General features: G+C 50.1%; 1 protein-coding gene across 1 annotated transcript in view; it reads left to right on the top strand.

Annotated features, from left to right (window-relative positions):
• Positions 1-23,527, top strand: part of gdf15 (Growth differentiation factor-15) — an 81,815-nt gene extending 58,288 nt beyond the window's left edge. Inside the window, exon 2 of the mRNA XM_086006010.1 lies at positions 22,553-23,527. Within this exon, the coding sequence (XP_085862136.1) occupies positions 22,553-23,373 (821 nt within the window). The 3' untranslated portion in view covers positions 23,374-23,527. The remainder of the gene's footprint in view (positions 1-22,552) is intronic.
• The last annotated feature ends 3,161 nt before the right edge of the window (positions 23,528-26,688 follow it).

Below are 26,688 nucleotides of genomic sequence, written 5' to 3'. Positions count from 1 at the left end.
GAGTGAGAGAGAGTAACCCAACGAGTGAGTGAGTGTGAGAGAGTAACTCACCGAGTGATTGTGAGAGAGAGTAACTCAGCGAGTGAGTGCGAGAGAGAGTAACTCACCGAGTGAGTGAGTGTGACAGAGTAACTCCCCGAGTGAGCTCATGTGAGAGTGTAACTCACAGATTGAGTGAGTGTGAGAGGGAGCATCACACTGAGTGAGAGTGAGAGAGAGTAACCCAACGAGTGAGTGAGTGTGAGAGAGAGTAACTCACCGAGTGAGTGAGTGTGAGAGGGAGCATCTCACTGAGTGAGAGTGAGAGAGAGTAACCCAACGAGTGAGTGAGTGTCACAGAGTAACTCACCGAGTGAGCGCATGTGAGAGAGTAACTCAGCGAGTGAGAGTGAGAGAGAGTAACTCACCGAGTGAGTGAGTGTGAGAGAGTAACTCATCGAATGAGTGAGTGTGAGAGAGAGTAACTCACCGAGTGAGTGAGTGTGAGCGAATAACTCACCGAGTGAGTGAGTGTGAGAAAGAGTAACTCACCGAGTGAGTGAGTGTGAGAGAGAGTAACTCACCGAGTGAGTGAGTGTGAGAGAGAGTAACTCACCGAGTGAGATGAGAGAGTAACTCACCGAGTGAGTGAGTGTGAGAGTGAGTAACTCACCGAGTGAGTGAGTGTGAGAGAGTAACTCACCGAGTGAGTGAGTGTGAGAGAGTAACTCACCAAGAGTGAGTGTGAGAGTGAGTAACTCACCAAGTGAGTGAGTGTGAGAGAGAGTAACTCACCGAGTCAGTGAGTGAGTGAGAGAGTAACTCACTGAGTGAGTGAGAATGAGAGAGTAACTCAACGAGTGAGTGAGTGTGAGAGAGAGAAACTCACCGAATGACTGTGTGAGAGAGTAACTCACCGAGTGAGTGAGTGTGAGTGTGAGAGAGAGTAACTCACCAAGTGAGTGTGAGAGATAGTAACTCACCAAGTGAGTGAGTGTGAGAGAGAGTAACTCACCGAGTGAGTGAGTATGAGAGAGAGTAACTCACTGAATGAGTGAGTGTGAGAGAGTAACTCACCAAGTGAGTGAGTGTTAGAGTATAGCTCACCGAGTGAATGAGTGTGAGGGAGAGTAACTCACCGAGTGAGTGAGTGTGAAAGGGAGTAACTCACTGAGTGAGTGACTGTGAGAGAGAGTAACTCACTGAATGAGTGTGAGAGAGAGTAACTCACCGAGTGAGTGCGTGTGAGAGAGAGTAACTCACCAAGTGAGTGAGTGTGAGAGAGAGTAACTCACCGACTGAGTGAGTATGAGGGTGAGTAACTCACTGAGTGAGTGAGTGTGACAGATTAACTGACCGAGTGAGTGAGTGTGAGAGAGTAACTCACCGAGTGAGTGAGTGTGAGAGAGAGTAACTCACCGAGTGAGTGAGTGTGGGAGAGTAACTCACCGAGTGAGTATGAGTAAGTAACTCACCGAGTGAGTGCGTGTGAGAGAGTAACGCACCGAGTGAGTGAGTGAGAGAGAGAGTAACTCGCCAAGTGAATGAGTGTGAGAGAGTAACTCACCGAGTGAGTGAGTGTGAGAGAGTAACTCACTGAGTGAGTGAGTGAGTGAGAGAGAGTAACTCACCGAGTGAATGAGTGTGAGACAGAGTAACTCACCGAGTGAGTGAGTGTGAGAGGGAGTAACTCACCGAGTGAGTGAGTGTGAGGGAGTAACTCACCGAGTGAGTGAGTGTGAGACAGTAACTCACTGAGTGAGTGAGTGTGAGAGAGAGTAACTCACCAAGTGAGTGATTGTAAGAGAGTAACTCAACAAGTGAGTGAGTGTGAGAGAGAGTAACTCACCGAGTGAGTGTGTGTGAGAGAGAGTAACTCACCGAGTGAGTGAGTGTGAGAGGGAGTAAATCAGCGAGTGAATGAGTGTGAGAGAGTAACTCACCGAGTGAGTGAGTGTGAGGGAGTAACTCAGTGAGTGAGTGAGTGTGACAGAGTAACTCACCGATTGAGTGAGTATGAGAGAGAGTAACTCACGGAGTGAGCGCATGTGAGAGAGAGTAACTCACCGAGGGAGTGAGTGTGAGAGAGTAACTCACCGAGTGAGTGAGTGTGAGAGAGTAACTCACCGAGTGAGTGAGTGAGAGAGAGTAACTCACCGAGTGAGCGAGTGTGAGAGAGAGTAACTCACCGAGTGAGTGAGTGTGAGAGAGTAACTCACCAAGTGAGTGTGAGAGAGTAACTCACCGAGTGAGTGAGTGTGAGAGAGTAACTCACTGAGTGAGTGTGAGAGAGAGTAACTCACCGAGTGAGTGCGTGTGAGAGAGAGTAACTCACCAAGTGAGTGAGTGTGAGAGAGAGTAACTCACCGACTGAGTGAGTATGAGGGTGAGTAACTCACTGAGTGAGTGAGTGTGACAGATTAACTGACCGAGTGAGTGAGTGTGAGAGAGTAACTCACCGAGTGAGTGAGTGTGAGAGAGAGTAACTCACCGAGTGAGTGAGTGTGGGAGAGTAACTCACCGAGTGAGCATGAGTGAGTAACTCACCGAGTGAGTGCGTGTGAGAGAGTAACGCACCGAGTGAGTGAGTGAGAGAGAGAGTAACTCGCCAAGTGAATGAGTGTGAGAGAGTAACTCACCGAGTGATTGAGTGTGAGAGAGTAACTCACTGAGTGAGTGAGTGAGAGAGAGTAACTCACCGAGTGAATGAGTGTGAGACAGAGTAACTCACCGAGTGAGTGAGTGTGAGAGGGAGTAACTCACCGAGTGAGTGAGTGTGAGGGAGTAACTCACTGAGTGAGTGAGTGTGAGAGAGTAACTCAACAAGTGAGTGAGTGTGAGAGAGAGTAACTCACCGAGTGAGTGTGTGTGAGAAAGAGTAACTCACCGAGTGAGTGAGTGTGAGAGGGAGTAAATCAGCGAGTGAATGAGTGTGAGAGAGTAACTCACCGAGTGAGTGTGTGTGAGGGAGTAACTAAGTGAGTGAGTGAGTGTGACAGAGTAACTCACCGATTGAGTGAGTATGAGAGAGGGTAACTCACGGAGTGAGCGCATGTGAGAGAGAGTAACTCACCGAGGGAGTGAGTGTGAGAGACTAACTCACCGAGTGAGTGAGTGTGAGAGAGTAACTCACCGAGTGAGTGAGTGAGAGAGAGTAACTCACCGAGTGAGTGAGTGTGAGAGAGAGTAACTCACCGAGTGAGTGAGTGTGAGAGAGTAAATCACCGAATGAGTGAATGTGTGAGAGAGTAACTCACCGAGTGTGTGAGTGTGAGAGAGTAACTCACCAAGTGAGTGAGTGTGAGAGAGAGTAACTAAACGAGTGAGTGAGTATGAGAGAGTAACTCACCGAGTGAGTGAGTATTTGAGAGATTAACTCACCGAGTGAGTGAGTGTGAGAGAGTAGCTCACCAAGTGAGTGAGTATGATAGAGAGTAACTCAACGAGTGAGTGAGTGAGAGTGAGTAACTCACTGAGTGAGTGAGTGTGAGAGTAACTCACTGAGTGAGTGTGAGAGAGAGTAACTCAGCGAGTGAGTGTGAAAGAGTAACTCACCGAGTGAGTGAGTGTGAGAGAGAGTAACTCACCAAGTGAGTGAGTGAGAGTGAGTAACTCAATGAGTGAGTGAGTGTGAGAGAGTAACTCACCGAGTGAGTGAATGTGTGAGAGAGTAACTCACCGAGTGAGTGAGTGAGTGTGAGAGGGTAACTCACCGAGTGAGTGAGTGTGAGAGAGACTAACTCACCGAGTGAGTGAGTGTGAGAGAGAGTAACTCACCGAGTGAGCGAGTGTGAGGGAATAACTCGCCGAATGAGTGTGAGAGAGTAACTCACCGAGTGAGTGAATGTGTGAGAGAGTAACTCACCGAGTGAGTGAGTGTGAGCAAGTAACTCACCATGTGCGAGAGTAAATCACCGAGTGAGTGAGTGTGAGAGTAACTCACTGAGTGAGTGAGTGTGAGAGAGTAACTCACCGAGTGAGTGTGAGAGAGTAACTCACCGAGTGAGTGTGTGTGAGAGAGTAACTCGCCGACTGAATGAGTGTGAGAGAGAGTAACTCACCGAGTGAGTGAGTGTGAGATTAACTCACCGAGAGAGTGAGTGTGAGCGAGTAACTCACCGAGTGAGTGAGTGTGAGAGAGAGTAACTCACTGAGTGAGTGAGTATGAGAGAGAGTAACTCACCGAGTGAGTGAGTGTGAGAGAGAGTAACTCACCGAGTGATTGAGTGTGAGAGATGAACTCACCGAGTGAGTGAGTGTGAGAGATTAACTCAGCGAGTGAGTGAGTGTGAGAGAGAGTAACTCACTGAATGAGTGAGTGTGAGAAAGTAACTCACCAAGTGAGTGAGTGTGAGAGCATAACTCACCGAGTGAATGAGTGTGAGGGAGAGTAACTCACCGAGTGAGTGAGTGTGAGAGGGAGTAACTCACTGAGTGAGTGAGTGTGAGAGAGAGTAACGCACTGAATGAGTGAGTGTGAGAGAGTAACTCACCAAGTGAGTGTGAGAGAGTAACTCACCGAGTGAGTGAGTGTGAGAGAGAAACTCACCGAGCGAGTGTGAGAGAGAATAACTCACCGAGTGAGTGCGTGTGAGAGAGAGTAGCTCACCAAGTGAGTGAGTGTGAGAGAGAGTAACTCACCGACTGAGTGAGTGTGAGAGTGAGTAACTCACCGAGTGAGTGAGTGTGACGGATTAACTGACCGAGTGAGTGAGTGTGAGAGAGTAACTCACCGAGTGAGTGAGTGAGAGAGAGAGTAACTCGCCAAGTGAATGAGTGTGAGAGAGAGTAACTCACCGAGTGAGTGAGTGTGAGAGGGAGTAACTCACCGAGTGAGTGAGTGTGAGGGAGTAACTCACCGAGTGAGTGAGTGTGAGAGAGTAACTCACTGAGTGAATGAATGTGAGAGAGAGTAACTCACCAAGTGAGTGAGTTTGAGAGAGTAACTCAACAAGTGAGTGAGTGTGAGAGAGAGTAACTCACCGAGTGAGTGAATGTGAGCGAGTAACTCAACGAGTGAGTGAGTGTGAAAGAGAGTAACTCACCGAGTGAGTGAGTATTTGAGAGAGTAACTCAAAGAGTGAGTGAGTATTTGCGAGAGTAACTCACCGAGTGAGTGAGTGTGAGAGAGTAACTCACCGAGTGAGTGTGAGAGAGTAACTATCTGAGTGAGTGAGTGTGAGAGAGAGTAACTCACCGAGTGAGTGAGAGTGAGTTACTCAATGAGTGAGTGAGTGTGAGAGAGTAACTCACTGAGTGAGTGAGTGTGAGAGAGAGTAACTCACCGAGTGAGTGAGCGCGAGAGAGTGTAACTCACCGAGTGACTGAGTGTGAGAGAGATTAACGCAGCGAGTGAGGGAGTGAGAGTGAGTAACTCACCGAGTGAGTGAGTGTGAGAGACATTAACTCACCAAGTGAGGGAGTGAGAGTGAGTAACTCACCGAGTGAGTGAGTGTGAAAGTGAGGAACCCACCGAGTGAATGAGTGTGAGACAGAGTAACTAACTGAGTGTGTGAGTGTGAGAGAGAGTAACTCACCGAGTGAGTGAGCGTGAGAGAGAGTCACTCACCCAGTGAGTGAGTGTGAGAGACAGTAACTCACCGACTGAGTGAGTGTGAGAGTGAGTAACTCACCGAGTGAGTGACTGTGACAGATTAACTCACCGAGTGAGTGAGTGTGTGAGAGAGTAACTCAGCGAGTGACTGAGTGTGAGAGCGTAACTCACCGAGTGAGTGAGTGTGAGAGAGAGTAACTCACCGAGTGAGTGAGTGTGAGCGAGAGTAACTCAGCGAGTGAGTGAGTGTGAGAGAGTAACTCACCAAGTGAGTGCGAGAGAGTAACTCACCAACTGAGTGAGTGTGAGAGAGTAACTCACCGAGTGAATGAGTGTGAGAGAGAGTAACTCACCGAGTGAGTGAGTGTGACAGAGTAACTCACCAAGTGAGTGCGTGTGAGAGAGTAACTCACCGAGTGAGTGAGTGTGAGAGAGTAACTCACCGAGTGAGTGAGTGTGAGAGAGAGTAACTCACCGAGTGAGTGAGTGTGAGAGAGTAACTCACCGAGTGATTGTGAGAGAGAGTGACTCACCGAGTGAGTGCGTGTGGGAGAGTAACTCACTGAGTGAGTGAGTGTGAGAGAGAGTAACTCACCGAGTGAGTGAGTTTGGGAGAGTAACTCACTGAGTGAGTGAGTGTGAGAGAGTAACTCACCGAGTGAGTGAGTGAGAGAGAGAGTAACTCGCCAAGTGAATGAGTGTGAGAGAGAGTAACTCACCGAGTGAGTGAGTGTGAGAGAGTAACTCACCGAGTGACTGAGTGAGAGAGAGTAACTCAACGAGTGAACGAGTGTGAGAGAGAGTAACTCACCGAGTGAGTGAGTGTGAGAGAGTAACTCACCGAGTGACTGAGTGAGAGAGAGTAACTCAACGAGTGAATGAGTGTGAGAGAGAGTAACTCACCGAGTGAGTGAGTGTGAGAGAGTAATTCACCGTGTGAGAGAGTGTGAGAGAGTAACTCACCGAGTGAGTGAGTGTGAGAGAGTAACTCACCGAGTGAGTGAGTGTGAGAGAGAGTAACTCACCAAGCGAGTGAGTGTGAGAGAGTAACTCAACAAGTGAGTGAGTGTGAGAGAGAGTAACTCACCGAGTGACTGAGTGAGAGAGAGTAACTCAACGAGTGAATGAGTGTGAGAGAGAATAACTCACCGAGTGAGTGAGTGTGAGAGAGTAATTCACCGTGTGAGAGAGTGTGAGAGAGTAACTCACCGAGTGAGTGAGTGTGAGAGAGTAACTCATCGAGTGAGTGAGTGTGAGAGAGAGTAACTCACCAAGCGAGTGAGTGTGAGAGAGTAACTCAACAAGTGAGTGAGTGTGAGAGAGAGTAACTCACCGAGTGAGTGAGTGAGATCGAGTAACTCACCGAGTGAGTGAGTGTGAGAGAGAGTAACTCACCGAGTGAGTGTGTGTGTGAGAGAGTAACTCACCGAGTGAGTGAGTGTGAGAGAGAGTAACTCACTGAGTGAGTGTGTGTGAGAGAGAGTAACTCACCGAGTGAGTGAGTGTGAGAGAGATTAACTCACCGAGTGAGTGTGTGTGAGAGAGGAACTCACCAAGTGAGTGAGTGTGAGAGAGAGTAACTCACCGAGTGAGTGAGTGTGAGAGAGAGTAACTCACCGAGTGAGTGTGTGTGAGAGAGGAACTCACCAAGTGAGTGAATGTGAGAGCGAGTAACTCACTGAGTGAGTGAGTTTGAGAGAGTAACTCACTGAGTGAGTGAGTATTTGAGAGGGTAACTCACCGAATGAGTGAGTGTGAGAGAGAGTAACTCACCGAGTGAGTGTGTGTGAGGGAGTAACTAAGTGAGTGAGTGAGTGTGACAGAGTAACTCACCGATTGAGTGGGTATGAGAGAGGGTAACTCACGGAGTGAGCGCATGTGAGAGAGAGTAACTCACCGAGGGAGTGAGTGTGAGAGACTAACTCACCGAGTGAGTGAGTGTGAGAGAGTAACTCACCGAGTGAGTGAGTGAGAGAGAGTAACTCACCGAGTGAGTGAGTGTGAGAGAGAGTAACTCACCGAGTGAGTGAGTGTGAGAGAGTAAATCACCGAATGAGTGAATGTGTGAGAGAGTAACTCACCGAGTGTGTGAGTGTGAGAGAGTAACTCACCAAGTGAGTGAGTGTGAGAGAGAGTAACTAAACGAGTGAGTGAGTATGAGAGAGTAACTCACCGAGTGAGTGAGTATTTGAGAGATTAACTCACCGAGTGAGTGAGTGTGAGAGAGTAGCTCACCAAGTGAGTGAGTATGATAGAGAGTAACTCAACGAGTGAGTGAGTGAGAGTGAGTAACTCACTGAGTGAGTGAGTGTGAGAGAGTAACTCACTGAGTGAGTGTGAGAGAGAGTAACTCAGCGAGTGAGTGTGAAAGAGTAACTCACCGAGTGAGTGAGTGTGAGAGAGAGTAACTCACCAAGTGAGTGAGTGAGAGTGAGTAACTCAATGAGTGAGTGAGTGTGAGAGAGTAACTCACCGAGTGAGTGAATGTGTGAGAGAGTAACTCACCGAGTGAGTGAGTGAGTGTGAGAGGGTAACTCACCGAGTGAGTGAGTGTGAGAGAGAGTAACTCACCGAGTGAGTGAGTGTGAGAGAGAGTAACTCACCGAGTGAGCGAGTGTGAGGGAATAACTCGCCGAATGAGTGTGAGAGAGTAACTCACCGAGTGAGTGAATGTGTGAGAGAGTAACTCACCGAGTGAGTGAGTGTGAGCAAGTAACTCACCATGTGCGAGAGTAAATCACCGAGTGAGTGAGTGTGAGAGTAACTCACTGAGTGAGTGAGTGTGAGAGAGTAACTCACCGAGTGAGTGTGAGAGAGTAACTCACCGAGTGAGTGTGTGTGAGAGAGTAACTCGCCGACTGAATGAGTGTGAGAGAGAGTAACTCACCGAGTGAGTGAGTGTGAGATTAACTCACCGAGAGAGTGAGTGTGAGCGAGTAACTCACCGAGTGAGTGAGTGTGAGAGAGAGTAACTCACTGAGTGAGTGAGTATGAGAGAGAGTAACTCACCGAGTGAGTGAGTGTGAGAGAGAGTAACTCACCGAGTGATTGAGTGTGAGAGATGAACTCACCGAGTGAGTGAGTGTGAGAGATTAACTCAGCGAGTGAGTGAGTGTGAGAGAGAGTAACTCACTGAATGAGTGAGTGTGAGAAAGTAACTCACCAAGTGAGTGAGTGTGAGAGCATAACTCACCGAGTGAATGAGTGTGAGGGAGAGTAACTCACCGAGTGAGTGAGTGTGAGAGGGAGTAACTCACTGAGTGAGTGAGTGTGAGAGAGAGTAACTCACTGAATGAGTGAGTGTGAGAGAGTAACTCACCAAGTGAGTGTGAGAGAGTAACTCACCGAGTGAGTGAGTGTGAGAGAGAAACTCACCGAGCGAGTGTGAGAGAGAATAACTCACCGAGTGAGTGCGTGTGAGAGAGAGTAGCTCACCAAGTGAGTGAGTGTGAGAGAGAGTAACTCACCGACTGAGTGAGTGTGAGAGTGAGTAACTCACCGAGTGAGTGAGTGTGACGGATTAACTGACCGAGTGAGTGAGTGTGAGAGAGTAACTCACCGAGTGAGTGAGTGTGAGAGAGAGTAACTCACCGAGTGAGTGAGTGTGGGAGAGTAACTCACCGAGTGAGTATGAGAGAGTAACTCACCGAGTGAGTGCGTGTGAGAGAGTAACGCACCGAGTGAGTGAGTGAGAGAGAGAGTAACTCGCCAAGTGAATGAGTGTGAGAGAGAGTAACTCACCGAGTGAGTGAGTGTGAGAGGGAGTAACTCACCGAGTGAGTGAGTGTGAGGGAGTAACTCACCGAGTGAGTGAGTGTGAGAGAGTAACTCACTGAGTGAATGAATGTGAGAGAGAGTAACTCACCAAGTGAGTGAGTTTGAGAGAGTAACTCAACAAGTGAGTGAGTGTGAGAGAGAGTAACTCACCGAGTGAGTGAATGTGAGCGAGTAACTCAACGAGTGAGTGAGTGTGAAAGAGAGTAACTCACCGAGTGAGTGAGTATTTGAGAGAGTAACTCAAAGAGTGAGTGAGTATTTGCGAGAGTAACTCACCGAGTGAGTGAGTGTGAGAGAGTAACTCACCGAGTGAGTGTGAGAGAGTAACTATCTGAGTGAGTGAGTGTGAGAGAGAGTAACTCACCGAGTGAGTGAGAGTGAGTTACTCAATGAGTGAGTGAGTGTGAGAGAGTAACTCACTGAGTGAGTGAGTGTGAGAGAGAGTAACTCACCGAGTGAGTGAGCGCGAGAGAGAGTAACTCACCGAGTGACTGAGTGTGAGAGAGATTAACGCAGCGAGTGAGGGAGTGAGAGTGAGTAACTCACCGAGTGAGTGAGTGTGAGAGACATTAACTCACCAAGTGAGGGAGTGAGAGTGAGTAACTCACCGAGTGAGTGAGTGTGAAAGTGAGGAACCCACCGAGTGAATGAGTGTGAGACAGAGTAACTAACTGAGTGTGTGAGTGTGAGAGAGAGTAACTCACCGAGTGAGTGAGCGTGAGAGAGAGTCACTCACCCAGTGAGTGAGTGTGAGAGACAGTAACTCACCGACTGAGTGAGTGTGAGAGTGAGTAACTCACCGAGTGAGTGACTGTGACAGATTAACTCACCGAGTGAGTGAGTGTGTGAGAGAGTAACTCAGCGAGTGACTGAGTGTGAGAGCGTAACTCACCGAGTGAGTGAGTGTGAGAGAGAGTAACTCACCGAGTGAGTGAGTGTGAGCGAGAGTAACTCAGCGAGTGAGTGAGTGTGAGAGAGTAACTCACCAAGTGAGTGCGAGAGAGTAACTCACCAACTGAGTGAGTGTGAGAGAGTAACTCACCGAGTGAATGAGTGTGAGAGAGAGTAACTCACCGAGTGAGTGAGTGTGACAGAGTAACTCACCAAGTGAGTGCGTGTGAGAGAGTAACTCACCGAGTGAGTGAGTGTGAGAGAGTAACTCACCGAGTGAGTGAGTGTGAGAGAGAGTAACTCACCGAGTGAGTGAGTGTGAGAGAGTAACTCACCGAGTGATTGTGAGAGAGAGTGACTCACCGAGTGAGTGCGTGTGGGAGAGTAACTCACTGAGTGAGTGAGTGTGAGAGAGAGTAACTCACCGAGTGAGTGAGTTTGGGAGAGTAACTCACTGAGTGAGTGAGTGTGAGAGAGTAACTCACCGAGTGAGTGAGTGAGAGAGAGAGTAACTCGCCAAGTGAATGAGTGTGAGAGAGAGTAACTCACCGAGTGAGTGAGTGTGAGAGAGTAACTCACCGAGTGACTGAGTGAGAGAGAGTAACTCAACGAGTGAATGAGTGTGAGAGAGAGTAACTCACCGAGTGAGTGAGTGTGAGAGAGTAACTCACCGAGTGACTGAGTGAGAGAGAGTAACTCAACGAGTGAATGAGTGTGAGAGAGAGTAACTCACCGAGTGAGTGAGTGTGAGAGAGTAATTCACCGTGTGAGAGAGTAACTCACCGAGTGAGTGAGTGTGAGAGAGTAACTCACCGAGTGAGTGAGTGTGAGAGAGAGTAACTCACCAAGCGAGTGAGTGTGAGAGAGTAACTCAACAAGTGAGTGAGTGTGAGAGAGAATAACTCACCGAGTGACTGAGTGAGAGAGAGTAACTCAACGAGTGAATGAGTGTGAGAGAGAATAACTCACCGAGTGAGTGAGTGTGAGAGAGTAATTCACCGTGTGAGAGAGTGTGAGAGAGTAACTCACCGAGTGAGTGAGTGTGAGAGAGTAACTCATCGAGTGAGTGAGTGTGAGAGAGAGTAACTCACCAAGCGAGTGAGTGTGAGAGAGTAACTCAACAAGTGAGTGAGTGTGAGAGAGAGTAACTCACCGAGTGAGTGAGTGAGATCGAGTAACTCACCGAGTGAGTGAGTGTGAGAGAGAGTAACTCACCGAGTGAGTGTGTGTGTGAGAGAGTAACTCACCGAGTGAGTGAGTGTGAGAGAGAGTAACTCACTGAGTGAGTGTGTGTGAGAGAGAGTAACTCACCGAGTGAGTGAGTGTGAGAGAGATTAACTCACCGAGTGAGTGTGTGTGAGAGAGGAACTCACCAAGTGAGTGAGTGTGAGAGAGAGTAACTCACCGAGTGAGTGAGTGTGAGAGAGAGTAACTCACCGAGTGAGTGTGTGTGAGAGAGGAACTCACCAAGTGAGTGAATGTGAGAGCGAGTAACTCACTGAGTGAGTGAGTGTGAGAGAGTAACTCACCGAGTGAGTGAGTATTTGAGTGAGTAACTCACCGAGTGAGTGAGTTTGAGAGAGTAACTCACTGAGTGAGTGAGTATTTGAGAGGGTAACTCACCGAATGAGTGAGTGTGAGAGAGAGTAACTCACCGAGTGAGTGAGTGTGAGAGAGAGTAACTCACCGAGTGAGTGTGTGTGAGAGAGAGTAACTCACCGAGTGAGTGTGTGTGAGAGAGTAACTCACCGAGTGAGTGAATGTGAGAGCGAGTAACTCACTGAGTGAGTGAGTGTGAGAGAGTAACTCACCAAGTGAGTGAGTATTTGAGAGGGTAACTCACCGAGTGAGTGAGTGTGAGAGAGAGTAACTCACCGAGTGAGTGAGTGTGAGAGAGAGTAACTCACCGACTGAGTGAGTGAGAATGAGTAACTCACTGAGTGAGTGAGTGTGAGAGAGTAACTCACTGAGTGAGTGAGTGTGAGAGAGTAACTCACCGAGTGAGTGAGTGAGAGTGAGTAACTCACTGAGTGAGTGAGTGTGAGAGAGTAACTCACCGAGTGAGTGAGTGTGAGAGAGAGTATCTCACCGAGTGAGTGAGTGTGAGAGAGTAACTCACCAAGTGAGGGAGTGTGAGAGAGAGTAACTCACCGAGTGAGTGAGTGTGAGAGAGAGTAGCTCACCGAGTGAGTGAGTGTGAGAGAGATTACCTCACCGAGTGAGTGAGTGAGAGTGAGTAACTCACCGAGTGAGTGAGTGTGAGAGAGAGTAACTCACCGAGTGAGTGAGTGTGAGAGAGAGTAACTCACCGAGTGAGTGAGTGTGAGAGAGAGTAACTCACTGAATGAGTGAGTGTGAGAGAGTAACTCACCAAGTGAGTGAGTGTTAGAGTATAGCTCACCGAGTGAATGAGTGTGAGGGAGAGTAACTCACCGAGTGAGTGAGTGTGAAAGGGAGTAACTCACTGAGTGAGTGACTGTGAGAGAGAGTAACTCACTGAATGAGTGTGAGAGAGAGTAACTCACCGAGTGAGTGCGTGTGAGAGAGAGTAACTCACCAAGTGAGTGAGTGTGAGAGAGAGTAACTCACCGACTGAGTGAGTATGAGGGTGAGTAACTCACTGAGTGAGTGAGTGTGACAGATTAACTGACCGAGTGAGTGAGTGTGAGAGAGTAACTCACCGAGTGAGTGAGTGTGAGAGAGAGTAACTCACCGAGTGAGTGAGTGTGGGAGAGTAACTCACCGAGTGAGTATGAGTAAGTAACTCACCGAGTGAGTGCGTGTGAGAGAGTAACGCACCGAGTGAGTGAGTGAGAGAGAGAGTAACTCGCCAAGTGAATGAGTGTGAGAGAGTAACTCACCGAGTGAGTGAGTGTGAGAGAGTAACTCACTGAGTGAGTGAGTGAGTGAGAGAGAGTAACTCACCGAGTGAATGAGTGTGAGACAGAGTAACTCACCGAGTGAGTGAGTGTGAGAGGGAGTAACTCACCGAGTGAGTGAGTGTGAGGGAGTAACTCACCGAGTGAGTGAGTGTGAGACAGTAACTCACTGAGTGAGTGAGTGTGAGAGAGAGTAACTCACCAAGTGAGTGATTGTAAGAGAGTAACTCAACAAGTGAGTGAGTGTGAGAGAGAGTAACTCACCGAGTGAGTGTGTGTGAGAGAGAGTAACTCACCGAGTGAGTGAGTGTGAGAGGGAGTAAATCAGCGAGTGAATGAGTGTGAGAGAGTAACTCACCGAGTGAGTGAGTGTGAGGGAGTAACTCAGTGAGTGAGTGAGTGTGACAGAGTAACTCACCGATTGAGTGAGTATGAGAGAGAGTAACTCACGGAGTGAGCGCATGTGAGAGAGAGTAACTCACCGACGGAGTGAGTGTGAGAGAGTAACTCACCGAGTGAGTGAGTGTGAGAGAGTAACTCACCGAGTGAGTGAGTGAGAGAGAGTAACTCACCGAGTGAGCGAGTGTGAGAGAGAGTAACTCACCGAGTGAGTGAGTGTGAGAGAGTAACTCACCAAGTGAGTGTGAGAGAGTAACTCACCGAGTGAGTGAGTGTGAGAGAGTAACTCACTGAGTGACTGTGAGAGAGAGTAACTCACCGAGTGAGTGCGTGTGAGAGAGAGTAACTCACCAAGTGAGTGAGTGTGAGAGAGAGTAACTCACCGACTGAGTGAGTATGAGGGTGAGTAACTCACTGAGTGAGTGAGTGTGACAGATTAACTGACCGAGTGAGTGAGTGTGAGAGAGTAACTCACCGAGTGAGTGAGTGTGAGAGAGAGTAACTCACCGAGTGAGTGAGTGTGGGAGAGTAACTCACCGAGTGAGTATGAGTGAGTAACTCACCGAGTGAGTGCGTGTGAGAGAGTAACGCACCGAGTGAGTGAGTGAGAGAGAGAGTAACTCGCCAAGTGAATGAGTGTGAGAGAGTAACTCACCGAGTGATTGAGTGTGAGAGAGTAACTCACTGAGTGAGTGAGTGAGAGAGAGTAACTCACCGAGTGAATGAGTGTGAGAAAGAGTAACTCACCGAGTGAGTGAGTGTGAGAGGGAGTAACTCACCGAGTGAGTGAGTGTGAGGGAGTAACTCACTGAGTGAGTGAGTGTGAGAGAGTAACTCAACAAGTGAGTGAGTGTGAGAGAGAGTAACTCACCGAGTGAGTGTGTGTGAGAAAGAGTAACTCACCGAGTGAGTGATTGTGAGAGGGAGTAAATCAGCGAGTGAATGAGTGTGAGAGAGTAACTCACCGAGTGAGTGTGTGTGAGGGAGTAACTAAGTGAGTGAGTGAGTGTGACAGAGTAACTCACCGATTGAGTGAGTATGAGAGAGAGTAACTCACGGAGTGAGCGCATGTGAGAGAGAGTAACTCACCGAGGGAGTGAGTGTGAGAGACTAACTCACCGAGTGAGTGAGTGTGAGAGAGTAACTCACCGAGTGAGTGAGTGAGAGAGAGTAACTCACCGAGTGAGTGAGTGTGAGAGAGAGTAACTCACCGAGTGAGTGAGTGTGAGAGAGTAAATCACCGAATGAGTGAATGTGTGAGAGAGTAACTCACCGAGTGTGTGAGTGTGAGAGAGTAACTCACCAAGTGAGTGAGTGTGAGAGAGAGTAACTAAACGAGTGAGTGAGTATGAGAGAGTAACTCACCGAGTGAGTGAGTATTTGAGAGATTAACTCACCGAGTGAGTGAGTGTGAGAGAGTAGCTCACCAAGTGAGTGAGTATGATAGAGAGTAACTCAACGAGTGAGTGAGTGAGAGTGAGTAACTCACTGAGTGAGTGAGTGTGAGAGAGTAACTCACTGAGTGAGTGTGAGAGAGAGTAACTCAGCGAGTGAGTGTGAAAGAGTAACTCACCGAGTGAGTGAGTGTGAGAGAGAGTAACTCACCAAGTGAGTGAGTGAGAGTGAGTAACTCAATGAGTGAGTGAGTGTGAGAGAGTAACTCACCGAGTGAGTGAATGTGTGAGAGAGTAACTCACCGAGTGAGTGAGTGAGTGTGAGAGGATAACTCACCGAGTGAGTGAGTGTGAGAGAGAGTAACTCACCGAGTGAGTGAGTGTGAGAGAGAGTAACTCACCGAGTGAGCGAGTGTGAGGGAATAACTCGCCGAATGAGTGTGAGAGAGTAACTCACCGAGTGAGTGAATGTGTGAGAGAGTAACTCACCGAGTGAGTGAGTGTGAGCAAGTAACTCACCATGTGCGAGAGTAAATCACCGAGTGAGTGAGTGTGAGAGTAACTCACTGAGTGAGTGAGTGTGAGAGAGTAACTCACCGAGTGAGTGTGAGAGAGTAACTCACCGAGTGAGTGTGTGTGAGAGAGTAACTCGCCGACTGAATGAGTGTGAGAGAGAGTAACTCACCGAGTGAGTGAGTGTGAGATTAACTCACCGAGAGAGTGAGTGTGAGCGAGTAACTCACCGAGTGAGTGAGTGTGAGAGAGAGTAACTCACTGAGTGAGTGAGTATGAGAGAGAGTAACTCACCGAGTGAGTGAGTGTGAGAGAGAGTAACTCACCGAGTGATTGAGTGTGAGAGATGAACTCACCGAGTGAGTGAATGTGAGAGATTAACTCAGCGAGTGAGTGAGTGTGAGAGAGAGTAACTCACTGAATGAGTGAGTGTGAGAAAGTAACTCACCAAGTGAGTGAGTGTGAGAGCATAACTCACCGAGTGAATGAGTGTGAGGGAGAGTAACTCACCGAGTGAGTGAGTGTGAGAGGGAGTAACTCACTGAGTGAGTGAGTGTGAGAGAGAGTAACTCACTGAATGAGTGAGTGTGAGAGAGTAACTCACCAAGTGAGTGTGAGAGAGAAACTCACCGAGCGAGTGTGAGAGAGAATAACTCACCGAGTGAGTGCGTGTGAGAGAGAGTAGCTCACCAAGTGAGTGAGTGTGAGAGAGAGTAACTCACCGACTGAGTGAGTGTGAGAGTGAGTAACTCACCGAGTGAGTGAGTGTGACGGATTAACTGACCGAGTGAGTGAGTGTGAGAGAGTAACTCACCGAGTGAGTGAGTGTGAGAGAGAGTAACTCACCGAGTGAGTGAGTGTGGGAGAGTAACTCACCGAGTGAGTATGAGAGAGTAACTCACCGAGTGAGTGCGTGTGAGAGAGTAACGCACCGAGTGAGTGAGTGAGAGAGAGAGTAACTCGCCAAGTGAATGAGTGTGAGAGAGAGTAACTCACCGAGTGAGTGAGTGTGAGAGGGAGTAACTCACCGAGTGAGTGAGTGTGAGGGAGTAACTCACCGAGTGAGTGAGTGTGAGAGAGTAACTCACTGAGTGAATGAATGTGAGAGAGAGTAACTCACCAAGTGAGTGAGTTTGAGAGAGTAACTCAACAAGTGAGTGAGTGTGAGAGAGAGTAACTCACCGAGTGAGTGAATGTGAGCGAGTAACTCAACGAGTGAGTGAGTGTGAAAGAGAGTAACTCACCGAGTGAGTGAGTATTTGAGAGAGTAACTCAAAGAGTGAGTGAGTATTTGCGAGAGTAACTCACCGAGTGAGTGAGTGTGAGAGAGTAACTCACCGAGTGAGTGTGAGAGAGTAACTATCTGAGTGAGTGAGTGTGAGAGAGAGTAACTCACCGAGTGAGTGAGAGTGAGTTACTCAATGAGTGAGTGAGTGTGAGAGCGTAACTCACTGAGTGAGTGAGTGTGAGAGAGAGTAACTCACCGAGTGAGTGAGCGCGAGAGAGAGTAACTCACCGAGTGACTGAGTGTGAGAGAGATTAACGCAGCGAGTGAGGGAGTGAGAGTGAGTAACTCACCGAGTGAGTGAGTGTGAGAGACATTAACTCACCAAGTGAGGGAGTGAGAGTGAGTAACTCACCGAGTGAGTGAGTGTGAAAGTGAGGAACCCACCGAGTGAATGAGTGTGAGAGAGAGTAACTAACTGAGTGTGTGAGTGTGAGAGAGAGTAACTCACCGAGTGAGTGAGCGTGAGAGAGAGTCACTCACCCAGTGAGTGAGTGTGAGAGACAGTAACTCACCGACTGAGTGAGTGTGAGAGTGAGTAACTCACCGAGTGAGTGACTGTGACAGATTAACTCACCGAGTGAGTGAGTGTGTGAGAGAGTAACTCAGCGAGTGACTGAGTGTGAGAGCGTAACTCACCGAGTGAGTGAGTGTGAGAGAGAGTAACTCACCGAGTGAGTGAGTGTGAGCGAGAGTAACTCAGCGAGTGAGTGAGTGTGAGAGAGTAACTCACCAAGTGAGTGCGAGAGAGTAACTCACCAACTGAGTGAGTGTGAGAGAGTAACTCACCGAGTGAATGAGTGTGAGAGAGAGTAACTCACCGAGTGAGTGAGTGTGACAGAGTAACTCACCAAGTGAGTGCGTGTGAGAGAGTAACTCACCGAGTGAGTGAGTGTGAGAGAGTAACTCACCGAGTGAGTGAGTGTGAGAGAGAGTAACTCACCGAGTGAGTGAGTGTGAGAGAGTAACTCACCGAGTGATTGTGAGAGAGAGTGACTCACCGAGTGAGTGCGTGTGGGAGAGTAACTCACTGAGTGAGTGAGTGTGAGAGAGAGTAACTCACCGAGTGAGTGAGTTTGGGAGAGTAACTCACTGAGTGAGTGAGTGTGAGAGAGTAACTCACCGAGTGAGTGAGTGAGAGAGAGAGTAACTCGCCAAGTGAATGAGTGTGAGAGAGAGTAACTCACCGAGTGAGTGAGTGTGAGAGAGTAACTCACCGAGTGACTGAGTGAGAGAGAGTAACTCAACGAGTGAATGAGTGTGAGAGAGAGTAACTCACCGAGTGAGTGAGTGTGAGAGAGTAACTCACCGAGTGACTGAGTGAGAGAGAGTAACTCAACGAGTGAATGAGTGTGAGAGAGAGTAACTCACCGAGTGAGTGAGTGTGAGAGAGTAATTCACCGTGTGAGAGAGTGTGAGAGAGTAACTCACCGAGTGAGTGAGTGTGAGAGAGTAACTCACCGAGTGAGTGAGTGTGAGAGAGAGTAACTCACCAAGCGAGTGAGTGTGAGAGAGTAACTCAACAAGTGAGTGAGTGTGAGAGAGAGTAACTCACCGAGTGACTGAGTGAGAGAGAGTAACTCAACGAGTGAATGAGTGTGAGAGAGAATAACTCACCGAGTGAGTGAGTGTGAGAGAGTAATTCACCGTGTGAGAGAGTGTGAGAGAGTAACTCACCGAGTGAGTGAGTGTGAGAGAGTAACTCACCGAGTGAGTGAGTGTGAGAGAGAGTAACTCACCAAGCGAGTGAGTGTGAGAGAGTAACTCAACAAGTGAGTGAGTGTGAGAGAGAGTAACTCACCGAGTGAGTGAGTGAGATCGAGTAACTCACCGAGTGAGTGAGTGTGAGAGAGAGTAACTCACCGAGTGAGTGTGTGTGTGAGAGAGTAACTCACCGAGTGAGTGAGTGTGAGAGAGAGTAACTCACTGAGTGAGTGTGTGTGAGAGAGAGTAACTCACCGAGTGAGTGAGTGTGAGAGAGATTAACTCACCGAGTGAGTGTGTGTGAGAGAGGAACTCACCAAGTGAGTGAGTGTGAGAGAGAGTAACTCACCGAGTGAGTGAGTGTGAGAGAGAGTAACTCACCGAGTGAGTGTGTGTGAGAGAGGAACTCACCAAGTGAGTGAATGTGAGAGCGAGTAACTCACTGAGTGAGTGAGTGTGAGAGAGTAACTCACCGAGTGAGTGAGTATTTGAGTGAGTAACTCACCGAGTGAGTGAGTTTGAGAGAGTAACTCACTGAGTGAGTGAGTATTTGAGAGGGTAACTCACCGAATGAGTGAGTGTGAGAGAGAGTAACTCACCGAGTGAGTGAGTGTGAGAGAGAGTAACTCACCGAGTGAGTGTGTGTGAGAGAGAGTAACTCACCGAGTGAGTGTGTGTGAGAGAGTAACTCACCGAGTGAGTGAATGTGAGAGCGAGTAACTCACTGAGTGAGTGAGTGTGAGAGAGTAACTCACCAAGTGAGTGAGTATTTGAGAGGGTAACTCACCGAGTGAGTGAGTGTGAGAGAGAGTAACTCACCGAGTGAGTGAGTGTGAGAGAGAGTAACTCACCGACTGAGTGAGTGAGAATGAGTAACTCACTGAGTGAGTGAGTGTGAGAGAGTAACTCACTGAGTGAGTGAGTGTGAGAGAGTAACTCACCGAGTGAGTGAGTGAGAGTGAGTAACTCACTGAGTGAGTGAGTGTGAGAGAGTAACTCACCGAGTGAGTGAGTGTGAGAGAGAGTATCTCACCGAGTGAGTGAGTGTGAGAGAGTAACTCACCAAGTGAGGGAGTGTGAGAGAGAGTAACTCACCGAGTGAGTGAGTGTGAGAGAGATTAGCTCACCGAGTGAGTGAGTGTGAGAGAGATTACCTCACCGAGTGAGTGAGTGAGAGTGAGTAACTCACCGAGTGAGTGAGTGTGAGAGAGAGTAACTCACCGAGTGAGTGAGTGTGAGAGAGAGTAAGTCACCGAGTGAGTGAGTGTGAGAGAGAGTAACTCACCGAGTGAATGAGTGTGAGAGAGTGTAACTCACCGAGTGAGTGAGTGTGAGAGAATAACTCACCGAATGAGTGAGTGTGAGAGAGTAACTCACCAAGTGAGTGAGTGTGAGAGAGAGTAACTCACCGAGTGAGTGTGAGAGAGAGTAACTCACCAAGTGAGTGAGTGTGTGAGAGAGTAACTCACCATGTGAGTGAGTGTGTGAGAGAGTAACTCACCGAGTGAGTGAGTGTGAGAGTAACTCACCGAGTGAGTGAGTGTGAGAGAGTAACTCACCGAGTGAGTGAGTGTGAGAATGAGTAACTCACCGAGTGAGTGAGTGTGAGAGAGTAACTCACCGAGTGAGTGTGAGAGTAACTCACCGAGTGAGTGAGTGTGAGAGAGAGTAACTCACCGATTGAGAGTGAGAGAATAACTCTCTGAGTGAATGAGTGTGAGAGAGAGTTACTCAGTGAGTGAGTGAGTGTGAGAGACAGTAACTTAGTGAGTGAGTGACTGTGAGAGAGTAACTCAGTCCTAAATAGAGCGAGCTCTCGCCGTTCCTTACATTGCTGAATAGAACCGATTGAGTCCAGTGGCAGCGAGTCCTGGAATGTTGTTGATTCTCCCGAGGGTTTCTGTGGCTGCACTGCCCACCTGAGCAGTGACTGATCGATCGCTCGTCTGCCTTGGTGCCTTGTAGATGCTGGAGAGGCATTGAAGGTTCAGGCGGTGAGCCACTGACTGCAGCATCCTCTGACCTGTACTTGTTGCCATGGTGTTGATGTGTCTGATCCAGTTCAGTTTCTGGTTGGTTGTGACTCTTGGATGCTGATCGTTGGCCATTCTCCTGCTAAAGAGAGTAGTGGTGAACGGTTGTTTCTCGGACTGGAGGAAGGTTTACAGTGGTGTTCCCCAGGGGTCGGTTCTAGGACCACTGCTTTTCTTGATATATATTAACGAATTGGACTTGGGTGTAGAGGGCACTATTTCAAATTTTGCAAACAACATAAAACTTGGAAGTATAGTGAACAGTGAGGAGGAGAGTGATAGACTTCAAGAGGACAGACAGGCTGGTGAAATGGACGGACACGTGGCAGATGAAATTTAATGCAGAAAAATGTGAAGTGATACATTTTGGTAGGAAGAATGAGGAGAAGCAATATAAACTAAATGGTGCAATACTAAAGGGGGTGCAGGATCAGAGAGTCCTGGGGGCATATGTACACAAATCGTTGAAGGTGGCAGGGCAGGTTGAGAAAGCAGTTACAGGATCCTGGGTTTTATGAATAGAGGCATAGGGCAGGATTTTCATTCAGGAGTCGGGTTGGAGGCGGGACTACAACTTTCGGGGTTGTAGTCCCGCCTCCATCGAGATGCGGCCAATCCGCGCGATTTTAACTTGATTGACTTTGTTGAGCCCACCCAGCGGGCTCAGCAGACCAATTAAGGGCCACCCGGCAACAGGTGATGTCACAGACTGAAATTTCATCTGTCAAGAGGTTTTGACAGATGAAATATCAGCGTTTCACAGCTGTTTGAAGCTGTCAAACACTGACAGTCTTACTTCTAACATGAGTCCTTCTCCACAGACTCAGTTAGAAATCTCTCCTGCATAGAAAGCTGAAGGCTGTCACTTTTGACAGTTCGCAGCCATTCTGCTTTCTGTGCCAGTGAGATGAGGGACTCCCGAGACCTGAAGGAAGGAAGGCTGAAGAGGTAAGAAAAGGTATGTAAAACTTATTTAATCACTTTAGACACACCAAACACACTTACCTTTGCACTCATGCACACATCACTCACCTGAACACCGACATCTCGACCCCTCCAAGTCCTTCAACCCGACGGCCCGCCTCCTCTAACTTGGCGTGGTTTGGAGCCGTCGGGAATCCCACACTTCAACCTTAAAAATAGGGATTAGGCTAAAAACCGCCTGTTAACTACTTGTTAACAGGCAGTTAATTGGCACTAATCCCTTCTCACCTCGGGTAGGCGGGTCCCAGTGCGGGGCGGGTACCCACCTCCTTTGAAACTGGCATGGAGGCAGGTTTGGGTGCGGGATGGGGTCGTGACCCCTGATTTCGGGATTTTAACCCCCCGCACGCCTCCAATCCCGACTCCACGGCCCAATGAAAATCCTGCCCATAGAGTACAAAAGCAAGGAAGTTATGATGAACCTTTATAAATCACTGATTCGGCCTCAACTGGAGTATTGTGTCCAATTCTGGGCACCGCACTTTAGAAAGGATGTGAAGGCCTTAGAGAGGGTGCAGAAAAGATTTACGAGAATGATTCCAGGAATGAGGGACTTCAGTTATGTTGATAGACTGGAGAAGCTGTGGTTGTTCTCCTTAGAGCAGAGAAGGTTGAGAGGAGATTTGATAGAGGTGTTCAAAATCATGAGGGATCTGGACAGAGTAGAGAGAGAGAAACTGTTCCCATTGGCAGAGGGGTCGAGAAGCAGAGGACTCAGATTTAAGGCGATTGGCAGAAGAACCAAAGGCGACATGAGGAAAAACTTTTTTACGCAGCGAGTGGTTAGGATCTGGAATGCACTGCCTGAAAGGGTGGTGGAGGCAGATTCAATCACGGCTTTCAAAAGGGAATGGGATAAGTACCCGAGGGGAAGAAATTTGCAAGGCCAGGGGGAAAGTGCGGGGGAGTGGGACTAGCTGAAGTGCTCTTGCAGAGAGCCGGCATGGGCTCAACGAGCCGAATGGCCTCTTTCTGTGCTGTTATGATTCTATGATTCTATGATTCTAGAGATGGTCATTGCCTGACAATTATATGGTTTGAATGTTCCTGCCAACTGTCAGCCCAGCCTGGATGCTATCCTGGTCGTGGTGAGCTCTGATATGGGCAGAAGTTTCTCACTGTTTCCTTGACCTAATTTAATGCTGTTGTTCTCCCCACAGTTGAAACAGCCAAAGTAAGTGGATTGAATACTCAAGAGGAGCTAGACCTTACTCATAGACTCACGCTTTGCTTCTCCAGGACTAAGGCCATTTACCCAGGGTTAAAGGTTGTCCGCGCTGAATTAAAATTTTACAAACGTCTCCTGATCACTGAGAATCTTGAAAGGGTAAATTCCAGCTCTGGACGGCATGTCAACGTTTACGAGATATTGGAGCCCACCAGCCAGGCTGGAGAACAGTTTCACCAGCTGCTTGATTCTAAGGCGTTGGACTATGGGCCCATCATCACCTTCAGCAGCAATGTCAGGCCACTTATTCAGCGCTGGACGGACAGTGGCCAGGAGCAAGTCCGAGTGCAGCTGGAATTTCACCCACCACATCCTGAAATTTTGGTGCCAATCTTGACCTCAGATACAAGCAGTTATCTGAGATTGGAGGTTGAGACCAAGGAGGTGCGCAGTATCACGAGGGAGCGACGAGCCACAAGCTCAGCTGAGGACTGTCTGCGGAGACAGAGGAGCTGCTGCAGGAAATCTTTGCAGGTGTCGTTTAAAGAAATCGGGTGGAGTGACTGGATTAGGGCGCCCGAGTCCTACAATATGTACAACTGTGGGGGCGCCTGCCCTGCCAACTACAAACCTGCCAACATGCACGCCATGATTAAATCTGCCATGCACCAGCTCTCTGGAGGCACCAGTCCAGGACTTTGCTGCATTCCCGCAGCCTATGAACCGATGACCCTGCTGCACTACAGCACTGAGGGAAAGCTCACACTCACAGCCTTTGACGACATGATTGTCACAAATTGTCACTGCTCCTGATGTCCCTGCCACCTCTCTACATGCTCCCCGTCAATGTCCAGCACACAGCCCAGTCCCCCATCAGTGTCCAGCACACTGCCCAGTCCCCCATCAGTGTCCAGCACACTGCCCAGTCCCCCATCAGTGTCCAGCACACAGCCCAGTCCCCCATCAGTGTCCAGCACACAGCCCAGTCCCCCATCAGTGTCCAGCACACAGCCCAGTCCCCCATCAGTGTCCAGCACACTGCCCAGTCCCCCATCAATGTCCAGCACACAGCCCAGTCCCCCATCAGTGTCCAGCACACAGCCCAGTCCCCCATCAGTGTCCAGCACACTGCCCAGTCCCCCATCAATGTCCAGCACACTGCCCAGTCCCCCATCAGTGTCCAGCACACTGCCCAGTCCCCCATCAGTGTCCAGCACACTGCCCAGTCCCCCATCAGTGTCCAGCAGACTGCCCAGTCCCCCATCAATGTCCAGCACACTGCCCAGTCCCCCATCAGTGTCCAGCACACAGCCAAATCCACCATCAGTGTCCAGCAGACTGCCCATCAGGCAGAGATCCATCAGTCAGCATTCTAGCCCATCTCAGCCACTGCCAGCTGAGATTAACCCATTCGCAACCAGCAGGTGTTACTCCCGACACGCAGGTAGGTGGGGGGGGGGGCCTTGTGGTTGGGGGAGGGGCCTTGTGGTTGGGGGAGGGGCTCGTGGTTGGGGGAGGGGCTCGTGGTTGGGGGAGGGGCTTCTGAAACAGGTCTCCAGCCCAAATGACATCATCGGAGTCTGATTTACATCTTTAAAGAATTCCGCTACCTTCTCGACTGCTAATAATAGCAGGTTAAGATCACACCCCGCGGACAGCATGTTTAGTGGCAGTCCGTCCCGCCGGGAGTCAGTGGGGGGTCAGTCCCGCCGGGGGTCAGTGGGGGGTCAGTCACGCTGGGGGTCAGTCCTGCGGGGTCAGTGGGAGGGTCAGTCCCGCCGGGGGTCAGTGGGGGGTCAGTCACGCTGGGGGTCAGTCCTGCGGGGTCAGTGGGGGGGTCAGTCCCGCCAGGGGTCAGTCCTGCGGGGTCAGTCCCGCCGGGGGTCAGTGGGGGGTCAGTCCCGCCGGGGGTCAGTGGGGGGTCAGTCCCGCCGGGGGTCAGTGGGGGGGTCAGTCACGCCGGGGGTCAGTGGGGGGTCAGTCCCGCCGGGGGTCAGTCCTGCGGGGTCAGTGGGGGGGTCAGTCCCGCCGGGGGTGTCCTGCGGGGTCAGTGGGGGGTCAGTCCCGCCGGGGGTCGGTCCTGCGGGGTCAGTCCCGCCGGGAGTCAGTGGGGGGTCAGTCCCGCCGGGGGTCAGTCCTGCGGGGTCAGTGGGGGGGTCAGTCCCGCCGGGGGTGTCCTGCGGGGTCAGTGGGGGGTCAGTCCCGCCGGGGGTCAGTCCTGCGGGGTCAGTCCCGCCGGGAGTCAGTGGGGGGTCAGTCCCGCCGGGGGTCAGTCCTGCGGGGTCAGTCCCGCCGGGAGTCAGTGGGGGGTCAGTCACACCGGGGGTCAGTGGGTGGTCAGTCACGCCGGGGGTCAGTGGGGGTTCAGTCCTGCGGGGTCAGTGGGGAGTCAGTCCCGCCGGGGGTCAGTCCTGCGGGGTCAGTCCCGCCGGGAGTCAGTGGGGGGTCAGTCACGCCGGGGGTCAGTGGGGGGTCAGTCACGCCGGGGGTCAGTGGGGGGTCAGTCCTGCGGGGTCAGTGGGGCGTCAGTCCCGCCGGGGGTCAGTCCTGCGGGGTCAGTGTGGGGTCAGTCACGCCGGGGGTCAGTCCTGCGGGGTCAGTGGGGGGTCAGTCCCGCCGGGGGTCAGTCCTGCGGGGTCAGTGGGGGGTCAGTCCCGCCGGGGGTCAGTCCTGCGGGGTCAGTGGGGGGTCAGTCACGCCGGGGGTCAGTCCTGCGGGGTCAGTGGGGGGTCAGTCACGCCGGGGGTCAGTCCTGCGGGGTCAGTGGGGGGTCAGTCACGCCGGGGGTCAGTCCTGCGGGGTCAGTGGGGGGTCAGTCACGCCGGGGGTCAGTCCTGTGGGGTCAGTGGGGGGTCAGTCACGCCGGGGGTCAGTCCTGCGGGGTCAGTGGGAATCAGTCCACCGGGGGTCAGTGGGGGTCAGTTCAGCGGGGGTCAGTCCCGTGACCTGCGCAATTGCTCGTTAGGTCAGCTCCTCCTGGCGATCTGATTGGTCCCAGTACTTTGACCCACAATGCACCATATTGTATTTGATATTTATTTTGACATTATTTATTTTAATCTTTAATTTATTGGAATGTTTCCCTGACTCATCAATCAGGCATTTTGTGATGGGAATTGTTTGCAAATTACACATATTTTGAATGTATTTTGTACATTTATAGAATAAAATATTTAAATAAATAGAAAAATTAACTCCACGTTGCTTTTATTTAAATCAGAGAAAAGAAAGGAGAAGGATTCTTGAACTAACAGAAAGGGAATCCAAAGGTCTTCTATCGGCAGATTGATGTAAAAGGGTTGTCAGAGGCGTGGTGGGGCCGATTAGGGGCCAAAATGGGGATCATTGGTGGAGGCAGAGGGCATGGCTGAGGTAATAAATTAATATTTTTTTTATTTTTTTAATTCATTGATGGGATGTGGGCGTCGCTGGCTAGGCCTGCATTTAGTGCCCATCCCTAATTGCCCTTGAGAAGATGGTGGTGAGCCGCCTTCTTGAACCGCTGCAGTCCATATGGTGTAGGTACACCCACAATGCTGTTAGGAAGGGAGTTCCAGGATTTTGGCCCAGCGACAGTGAAGGAACGGCGATACAGGTCCAAGTCAGGATGGTGTGTGGCTTGGAGGGGAACTTGTAGGTGGTGATGTTCCCATGCGTCTGCTGCCCTTGTCCTTCTAAGCGGTAGAGGTCGCTGGTTTGGAAGGTGCTGTTGAAGGAGCTTTGGCGAGTTGCTGCAGTGCACCTTGTAGATGGTACACACTGCAGCCACGGTACGCCAGTGGTGGAGGGAGTGAATGTTGAAGGTGGTGGATGGAGTGCCAATCAAGCGGGCTGCTTTATCCTGAATGGTGTCGAGCTTCTTGAGTGTTGTTGGAGCTGCACTCATCCAGGCAAGTGGAGAGTATTCCATCACACTCCTGACTTGTGCCTTGTAGATGGTGGAAAGGCTTTGGGGAGTCAGGAGGTGAGACACTCGCCGCAGAATTCCCAGCCTCTGGCCTGCTGTTGTAGCCACAGTATTTATATGGCTGGTCCAGTTCAGTTTCTGATCAATGGTAACCCCCAGGATGTTAATAGTGGGGGATTCAGCGATGGTAATGCCATTGAATGTCAAGGGGAGATGGTTTT

Source organism: Somniosus microcephalus, chromosome 13, assembly GCF_052327205.1.
Source record: "Somniosus microcephalus isolate GS21.2 chromosome 13, FLI_Smic_1.0, whole genome shotgun sequence".
NCBI classification, from domain to species: domain Eukaryota; kingdom Metazoa; phylum Chordata; class Chondrichthyes; order Squaliformes; family Somniosidae; genus Somniosus; species Somniosus microcephalus.
The sequence above is the reverse complement of the archived record's forward strand: the minus strand, read 5'-3'. Positions and strand labels throughout refer to the sequence as shown.